Raw genomic sequence first — 9,740 nt, forward strand, 5'->3', positions numbered from 1 at the left:
TTGACAGACACTACTAACAGTGACGTGTTAAGGAAGGCTGGAGCCCGTGATTTTCTGGTAAGACCGTTGAACTACTACTGGACAGTAACTACCCCAAAGCTTTGGCCTCCTTGTGGAGAACTGTAGACATAACGCAATCCTTCTGCCTTTGCAGAAGTGTCACAGCTAACCTACGTAGACATATCTTGATGAACAGCTTAAATAGTCAAGCCCTTAGAATTTTAAATTAGGTTTTGGGGCAGGAGAGATGGCTCAGCAATTAAGAGCACTGACTTTTCTTCCAGAGGTCCTGAGTTCAATTCTCAGCAACCACATGGTGGTTCACAAACATCTGTAATGGGATCTGATGCCCTCTTCTGGTGTCTGAAGAGAGCGATAGTGTGGTCATATATAGAAAATAAATAATCGTTTTAAAAAGGGAAATTTAACTTTTATAGAGGTTCTTTTATTGATGCTTTTTTCTAGAAATATTTTAAATATTATGGGAAATGCTAGTAAAATTAGATCAAATTCCTATATAGCTTTTTTCAAAATATGTTTTCTCATTCTATAAACTACTTTGTCATAAAATCATATACCAACATTAGAAAATTTAGGATATTAAGGAAAATATAAGAAAAAGAAGTCATAATCTTATGACGTAGACAAAGCAATGGCAGCACTGTTAATATCTTGTAGAATGTAAAATTTGTATGGATATGAAAATACAAAATATCATTTTTAGTTTGGAAAGTAAAAGGTTTTGTTCAACATACACTAATGACAACATTGTTCTCCTTTAATATAAAGCAGAGGCTGGAAAAACACTTTAGTATAGTAATTACATAGAAGTTAAAACGTGATGGAAATTTATGGATCTAGGTTTTAAAACTTTTTTTTTAATGTGCATGGTGTTTTGCCTGCATCTGTGCACCCTGTGAACCCTGTGCATACAGTACCTGGGGAGGCCAGAAAAGGGTGTTGGATTCCTTGGAATTGAAGTTATAGGCAGTTGTAAGCCTCCATGTGGTTGCTGGACTTGAATCCAGATCCTCTGGAAGTGCTACTAACTGGTGAGCCATCTCTGTAGACCCCAGCCTAACTTTTAAACCATTTAGATCATGTGCATTGTTTCATTTAACCTAAGATAAAAAGGAATATTACAAAACACAATGCTCACTGTCTACCAATAAACTCACAGTAAATAGCTATTAAAATAATTTAAAAAATCATACCTAAATTGGAATATGTTAAAAGAGAAAAGTGTAAAGTCATTATGTCCATAGCTATAGATGAGATGTGTGACTGCCTTTAGTCCATAATCCATAGTTGAAAACAAGGATCTGGTGTGTTTACATTTAAGTTAGGAGTTCTTCTGGATTATCTTTTAAAAGCACTGGCTAGGACTGGCATTTGTTCTCAATAGTCACTTAAACTCTACAGTCATGTAGCTAACCACTATTAACCTTTTTCTTTTTCCCCTTTTATTTGTCTCTCATCCATCACATTACTACTGCAGCTTCCCTCCCTCCCTCCTCCCAGCCCTTCCCACTACCCCCCACTTTCCCCAGATCCACTCCTCCTCCATTTCCCTTCCAAAAAAGTGCAGGCCTCCCAGGGATATCAAAGACAGCATTACAAGCAAGTTACAATAAAACTAGGCACTTATCCTCATATCAAGGCTGGACAAGGCAACCCAGTGTGAGGAAAAGGGTCCCAAGAGCTGGCGAGAGAGTCAGAGACAGCTTCCTCCCACTGAATATTCCTATAAGAACATCAATCTACACAAACCAGAAAATATATGCAGAGGACCTAACTCAGACCCATACAGGGCCTGTGACTGTTGTTTCAGTCTCTGAGTTCCTATGAGCTCTGCTTGGTTGGTTCTGTGGGCTGTGTTCTAGTGGTGTCCTAGAACCATCTGGCTCCTATAGCCCCACATCCTCCTTGTGTTGGGTTCCTCTGGCTCTGCCTAGTTTTTGGCTATGTGTCTCTGCATCTGCTCCTATCAAGTTATAAGCTCTTAAAATATGGCAGTAAATAAAATTAAAATCCACTTTCTATTTAAGAGTCTAATTTAAAATTCTAATAATAAACACAAAATACTGGAAATCAAGATAGTCACCTAGAAACTTAGTCCAAGGATAACTGTACCTGGACTTTCTGCCTTCAAAGTATAAGTGTAACACACACACACACAATGTAGCATATCCATGTAGAACCTGTCATTCTTTTATAACTATTCTGTCCAGGCAACATACTCAACCTTATGTTTTGAAGTTTGATTAACTGTTAAGTGTGATGGGCATTTTGATATACAAATTTGTATAGCTCCATTTCCTTATGTTAAATTCTCAGAACTAAGAACATATATACTAGGCTCACACACACATATGTCATCCCACATGTTTCCCTAAGTATATTTTCTTTTGAAATTGTGAGCAGGAACCAATGACTTAACCTTTTACTATTCAGCGTGACAATCACTCTCTACTACATGTTCAACAGACATTGCAATTTCTTGGTGGATGTTAAGGGTTTCACAATGTGGTTTACTACAACTCAGATGGGAATAATTGCTCAAAAACCTCAAATCATCACATTATCTCTAAATTTTCATTTGTCCACCTTTATTCTTAACAAAGACTGATACCAGGTTTTAACTGTTCTGTAAAGTCTTGGGTTTCTTAATGAACCAAAGTAGACCCAGTTTTCTATCTTCTAAATATTTTACATCTTATGTGTAAATTTAATTCAAAATTACTGCCTAGCAACTTGAAAAGGGAAAATTCATTATGTGCAGTATATTTTAAGTATGGAAGAGATTAATCCCTAGCCTAATCTTTCTCAAGGGTAGTAATGCAGGTCAACAAATACAAGACACACTGCTTATTTCTAAACCCTGACTCCCTGGCCTGTGGACTCTGCACTTGTAAGGTGTGACCTGGGGCTATGTCCATGTTACCAGCTCCTCCGTTTCACTGAGGATAACCGGAGCACCTACTGCTAGGTTTCTGCTGGATAATTTGCAGTAAAGGTTTGCCTCAATAGTCTTGAACTTATTGACTAAAAAGACTGTTAGATTAAAATATTTAGCTGTGTTCAACACATTACTCTGAAAGCCAGAAAATGCATCAGCATCAGAGTCTCCTGAGAGCTGACTGAGGAATGGCCTCTGGTCTTTTATGAGACTGCCTGGCCGACGTCAGGCTGCCAACACAGACTCCAGACACTTCAGTCACTGACACTTCAGTCCAGAAGAACCCTCCATAATGGAGTCTTCTTGCCAGAAACTATTCTTGCCAGTGGGGCCTCGTGCTTATGAGACTGAGTTCTCATCGAGAAGCCAACGTGATATATTTATTCCCTAGCAGGTTAGTTTTCTTCACATTAAGTCTGAGGATGATCATAGAATGAGGGCACAAAAGCCACATTTAGTAGGCCAAAGCTTAGTGAAAAGAAATTTGTAGGGCCTTTCATGTGCTTGCAGATGAGTCTGGTCTTTCCCTCAGAGTCCCTTGTCAGGTAAAGCTGCCTATGAAGGCTTAGGCAGGAGTAGTTTGAGTTAAAGGCCAACAAGGACTACACAGCAAATACCTCCCCTCCACCCTCCAAGATCAACAATAACAACAAAGCCAAAAATTTATAATTTATAATAAAAACAGGAGTCGAATAGAGTATTTGGTTGGAATAAATTTATTTCATCTGTCTGTAAACAAGGTGTTTAATAGTTATGGCATTTTTTTAAATGCATATTAAGTCAGATGAGTTAGACTGTATCCCGGATGTAACAAAGTGCAGGGAAAGAAATGGACAAATCAGCAACAAGATTTGTTTTTAAATCTGTACATTATCCACAATGCCCAAACAATAGAAGCAAATACTAGAATGTCCCTAAGGTAGTGCCATTCGAAAGAAAATCCATCTCACAATAGCAACAGTTCATTTTAACAATAGTATGGCACAGGATACATATGAAAAAAATACATCACAAGACAGCCAAGTCCACAATAATGCAACTTCATATAAAAACCTAAGCTGCAAATAAAAATTGGTCCTATGAAAAATAAACTGGACACACTCCAGATGGTTATGTTGGGATACCTAATATTCATAATGGCAGCCTTTACATTTTACTCGAGAGTACAGCTGGTGTGCAAAGAAAAGACAAGTCTGAGCTCCTGCAATGACAGAATGTCCCTGGGAATTGGATCGGTATGGTTGCTGTAGTAAGGTCATGGGAGGAAGTGCCTTTGCTCTCCAAGCTGCACGCTTCATGTCCTATAGACACTACAAATAGTGTGTCCCAAGTGCAGTCACTGTATTAAAAGTAAAACACTGCAACTCTCAATAGCTCATCAACGGAGGAGGTATTAATTAGTTAAATAAACCAGGCACTACACAGAAGAGAACGGAAGCAAACCCAACAGCTCACGTTGGTAGGGAGGGGATGAGAAAGGCTGACGTACAGAGGCATGCACTTGCTCCTCCCAACCATGCGCTACAGAAGGAAGACTAGATGAGCCAAGGAAATGCTCCAAAGTGCTGAAAAGACACTGATCAAATTAGAGATTGTACACCGGCACCTTGCTTAATATTAACTTATTTTAGTAATCAGTAGTCCACTAATTGCTAAGACGAAGTGATGCCCAACTTGGCATGCCCCCTTCCCCCAATTTCAAGATATCATGCAAATCATTATTGTGCTGCAATTATGATGCCAGATACAGGTTGGTTACAGACCTCTTCAGGTATAAAGCGAGTTCATGTTCTCTTGTTAATTGTGCCTGCGTGGACACCTTCCTTTCCCATGACTATAACCAATGCTGGAGTACACAAGGAAACAAAACAAAAATGAACACAATTATTTAAGGGGAAGGGGCAGAAAGAAAGACACCTTTCCCCACCAACAGAGGGATACAAAGGAGACTTAAGCTTACAGCTAGGAAAATGTCAGAGCAATTTCCCCTAATACTTAACAGTCTGCCGAGCAGCTAGAACCCAGAGTCTCTCAAGTATTTGGCCATTGAGTATGCCTTCTTATTCAGTCCGCCTCCATGGACCCCTTCTTTTCCCATTACAAAGACCAAGACTGAAAGAAAAAGGAGAAAAGTGTTTCAAAAGAAGTGTTAATCAAGAAATCACCTAAGTTTACGCTGACAGATTAATAAATTAACATTAAGTTAGTTTTCCATGAACTGTTAAACACTGAAATCCACTATGTAAATAAACTAAAAGCAGCACACTACTGGATGCACGTAGGAAACCCCACTGTACAACAGCTAATTTCCATAAAGGGGTCTTTATGAGAGCTAGGAGGAAAGTGACCGTTTACCTTGCATCCTAGGGAGAAATAGTCTGGCTGATATCATGCTACTCATCTCCTACAATATACTTTAAAAACTTTCATATTTTTCATTTACAAACTCTCCCCAAATGCAACATGCATGATAAATACAAGCTATTGTCCTATACGTGTGACTATAAATGAGAGTCATGCCTATAACTTCCAGAGGAAAATGAAAACCAAATTTAAACAGAAATGTTACTGCCAGTCACAAAACTCTACACTAGTGGTATCTGTCTTATACAGATACTTCCCTTTGCTAATTCTTTCCGATCTTAAAAAAAAAAATCACAAAACCTGTTTACTATTTCTAGCACCTAATTTGTGAACTGAACTATATGTACAGGTGTGTGTCAAATATACTTACTGCCACTAGGTGTCAGCAGTGTTCTATGATAAAAAAAGTTTCAATTCATTTGGCCTCAAGTGTTGATTTTTTAAAAAAAAAAATGCATATTTGTGTTTTTGTCATGCATATCTATATACTGCATGTGTGCCTGGTGTCCTTGGAGTCCAGAAGAGGGCATTGGAGCCCCAGGACTGTAGCTACACAGTTGTAAGCTGCTGCAGGGTGGGTGCTGGGAACAGAACCTCAGTCATGGCTCTTATTGCACTAAGACATTTCTCCAGCCCTTCAGCGGATGCATTTTTTTTTCAACCCTAGCATCTTACGTATCTAGAAGCAGCAAAAACTTAAGATTTGTCTGTTTTAAAGTTATCTTGTTTTGTGTGATTTGTTTCTGAAACAAATCACACTTCAGACACCCACAGCATTAAATTATAACTCACTGTAGGCTCTTGTGATTTCACACTATAGAACTGTTCTATGTGCTGACTTTGCCAAATGAGGCAGTTATACAGTTAATACATATATGTATTTGTGTGTCAGTGAGATGTCGGAGTAAACGTCAATGTCAAAGGTTCTCTATGGAATATGACAGTTCCTTATGCCATATTGAAACCAGAGCTTTTATTATCAAGTCTGGAAACTGGTACGAGAGTTTGTGGGCCAAGTTCTTAAACTGCGTGTAGTTTCCTACTTTTCAAACTGATATCTCATTCTTTGGAAATATTTCAGTAAATGGAACGTGTACTCTAAAACTTTGGCCTATCTCTCTTCTTCAGAAATGTTCCTGGTAAAAAAATAAAACAATGTGATCTTTTTTTCCTTCCTTTCTTTCTTTTCTAATGATGAGCAGGGAATTGATTTCAAACCTAAGCAAACATCAAGGAAAGATCTCCAAGGAAAGACTAATGAGACACAAAGATAACTGCGTGGCTGGAACGGACTAACAACCATCTCTCCCACAGCACCATAACGCGGTGGACTGGGCGCCTCTTCATTGTTAGCTTTACCAAAGCTGCCATAATTTAGAGCGGTCAGATGAGGCTGCACAGGCACCACTCTAAAGTAGACAGGCTGAAAGCAGTGCCACCTTTCAGTGCTGAGCAGTTCACAAAAACCACCTTAATAGCCATTATGAACCAATTTTCAATTTAAGCCATTAAAGAAACCCTAGTTGTAATGTGGCATGCACCTTTTAAACAAAACAAAACAACAACAACAACACAAAAAAAATAGCCTGCTCACCTCTCCCGGCTCTGCCAACAGCAACGTTGTATGTTGGCTCCCCACCTTGACTCTTTGTCCGGATATCCATTGTGCAGTCACCATCAACGTATAGACTATCTCTGATCACAGAACACTTCTTTGCTCCAAGAGTCAACCCGTTGGTAAAGAAACCTTCCCGGTCTTTTCCTACAATCATATCTATTTCTACTGGCTGGCCACCCAAAACAAAGAAGAAAAAATTACAGTTAATCATAATCTGATACAACAAACTGTGTGCTAATGTAAAATCAAGATAGCTATTTTTATTATTACCTATTCCTGCGTGGTTACATGATTTACACATTAGTTTGCTTTTGTAATGAACAGTGAGGCCTGCTAACTAAAAGCCAGTGTATATCAACCATACAAAGAGTCTCCCTAAATAGTTGGCAGTTGACACTGGGTGCAAACTGAAAATGAGTTATTTATAAACTATATCAAGTCAGGTGCCACTTGAAGGTGCTTATGTAATTGTAAAGATTCAGCTATAATCTCTTGTATACAACAGCTTGACTATCATATTTTGCCACATTAGTCATGTTGCATCAAATTTAAAGTTGGGTAAAGTCGACCCAGATGGGCCTGCTTACATCTCTGTTTCAAGCGGCTTGAAATGTCCCTGGTAGTATGGACCTCAGTCACCACAGACTGTGGGACATCTCCAAATTCATATTTCCCTCCTACTTTTCTAGCCACCACTCTTTTCTCTCCAACTTGCCTTGCCCTTCCATTCAATAACCTGCTTTCCTTCTGGACAAATGCAGAGTGATTCTGTCTACAGCACTGCGGTAGCAACAGCAAAATCAGAGAGAAAATGGAGGGGCATTGGTAAAGAAAGTGAGGTAGCCACCAGAACCGGAAAAGAGAATCTGTTCATTCTAACATTCCATGAATAAGAAGGAAGGCGTCGCCCCCATCAGAACTGCAGAGTCATAGCAGGCCCCAGCCATTTCCAAGCATACTCCCGCAATCTTCTTAAGCCAGACAGCGGGAACTCACACACAAAGACAAGACTGCAGAAAAAAAAGTTAATCACCAAATGTCAATTCGCTATAGGAACTGTGGCCTCCCACATGGGGACAGGAGATCTTGAAGCACTCCTGTCACAGACTGAATCCACACTAATTTGTCAAACCACATTAAGTAGTAAAATGCTGAGCACCTGTGATATGGGACTTGAATTCTGCTATGTGGTGGGGGAGGGAGTGGGAGTGGGGAGCAAAGAAATTAAGGGAATGGTCCTGTACTTGATACTGGTGTCAAAATCTTAAAGAGCTTTGCATAGAAACAAGCATAACAATAAGCAGTGCTGGAGACTGGTTGACGAATATTCTCCAAATGTGTGGCAACCGAGTCAAAAGCCATCAAGTCACATGAAAATGAGGCACCGTGAAGCATAAATCGGTATTAGTTCTTTTACTACCATCACTAAAGAGGGAGTGACTTGGAGAAGTGTCACCCCCCTCCAGCGACTCCCCAGATTTTTTTTTTTAATCACCCTTAAATCATCCCCTTTTTGGAGCTATGTTGCGTAACTGGGGATAACAGTATATCGATGAATCTCTATAGGTGGAGAAGAGAAATCAATGGCAGTTCGCCATCTTGGAGGAAAAAAAAAAAAAAACTATAGAGCCACAAGCTGAAGTAGATTCACCATTCCACCTACGTGGTCCGCGTACCTTTCTCTCCAGCCTAGGCGGCCTGGACACCCGCAAGCCTACGCAAAGTCACTCCTTTAATTCTCGGGATCCGGCCACTGCCGCCTCCCACATCCCGCGCTCACAACCGAACCAGATCCAGGGCCAGCCTGCCGCCCAGATTCCCCCCGCCCACACCCGGGGACCCGCACTGCAGCCCGCAGGGCTCCCCGAACGCCGAGGGGCCTCCCGGGGAGACATCCCCTCCTCCACCCTGGCAGCCGCAAGCCCGGGCGCCGCCGGGGCGAAGAGTCCGGCCGCCCCGCCCCCGCGCGGCCTCGGGCAGCATCCCCAGGCTCAGCTGCCGGCAACGGGGCTCCGGCTGCATCCCCTTCCTCAGCCGGCGGTACCCTTCCCTTCAGCCCTAGCCGCATCCCTTCCTCGCGGGCGGGCGTCCCCTTCTCAGAGGCCCGCCGCACACCTGCCGGCTTGGCGCCCCCGGGCCTCACCGTGATGCTCTGGAAGACGCCCCCGGCCGTGGCTGCCCAGACGTATTTGGCGTCGCAGTAGCCGACAATGGCGGCCTCCTGGCAGCAGCCATCGCACATCAGGTTATCCACGTAGCTCTGCCAACCGGCCATCTTCGAGCCCTTCGCACTGCAGCGGGGACGGCAGGAGCAGAGGCGCAGCAGCGGCAGCGGCGGCGGCGGCGGCGGCGGCGGCGGCGGTGGAGGCGGGGCGGGGGCGGGGAGGAGGCGGCTCTGCGCAGGCACCGACCGCCCCTCTCCGGGGAACTGCGGCGGGCGGTGACAGGACCCGCAGCGGGGAGCGCCGGGCGGCCGCGGCCGCGGGGCTCAGGAGCCGGCGGCGGAGCGACGCTGGCAGCAGGGCTGGTGACGGCCGTCTCACACCGCTGCAGCTCCCTCGGCTCTCCGCGGCCGGCGGGATGTGCGCGCGCGTGCGTGCGATCCTTCCGCAGCGCAGCCGGCGAGGGTCCCCGGGAGGGCGGGGGAGCCGAGGCGGGGGCGCGGAGGGATACCGCCGGGGACAATCACGGCCCACACGTGCGGGAGGCGAGCGGGCGTGCGGCTGGGGCGCGGCGGCGGAGGCCTCACCACCGGCTAGGAGGCGAAGCAGCTTGAGTGGGCGCCGTGGGGTGCCGGAG

General features: G+C 43.5%; 1 protein-coding gene across 2 annotated transcripts; it reads right to left on the reverse strand.

The window, feature by feature from the left end:
* Positions 1-3,654: 3,654 nt before the first annotated feature.
* On the reverse strand, positions 3,655-9,492 carry Pfn2 (profilin 2). Of its 2 annotated transcripts, XM_021154152.2 has the most exons (4): positions 9,085-9,486; positions 6,918-7,110; positions 4,960-5,071; positions 3,658-4,805 (listed from the first exon to the last, which is right to left on the reverse strand). In XM_021154152.2, the coding sequence occupies exons 1-3, from the start codon at positions 9,214-9,216 to the stop codon at positions 4,974-4,976; spliced, it is 423 nt and encodes a 140-aa protein (XP_021009811.1). In that variant the 5' UTR covers positions 9,217-9,486; the 3' UTR covers positions 3,658-4,805; positions 4,960-4,973. The 2 variants fall into 2 exon arrangements, with proteins under 2 accessions (XP_029329582.1, XP_021009811.1); XM_029473722.1 differs by having other exon boundaries at positions 3,655-5,071; positions 9,085-9,492.
* Positions 9,493-9,740: the final 248 nt, after the last annotated feature.

Source organism: Mus caroli (genome assembly GCF_900094665.2).
Source record: "Mus caroli chromosome 3 unlocalized genomic scaffold, CAROLI_EIJ_v1.1 3_unlocalized, whole genome shotgun sequence".
NCBI classification, from domain to species: Eukaryota; Metazoa; Chordata; class Mammalia; order Rodentia; family Muridae; genus Mus; species Mus caroli.

What these genes read in the sequence shown, in the direction of transcription:
- Pfn2 (XM_029473722.1), bottom strand. Translation starts at nt 9,216, where the DNA reads ATGGCCGGTTGGCAGAGCTACGTGGATAACCTGATGTGCGATGGCTGC. An exon ending in GCGTCTTCCAGAGCATCACG is followed by an intron (nt 7,111 to 9,084) that starts GTGAGGCCCGGG and finishes TTGGGTGGCCAG; the next exon opens with CCAGTAGAAATAGATATGAT. An exon ending in TGTTGGCAGAGCCGGGAGAG is followed by an intron (nt 5,072 to 6,917) that starts GTGAGCAGGCTA and finishes TTTTTCTTTCAG; the next exon opens with TCTTGGTCTTTGTAATGGGA.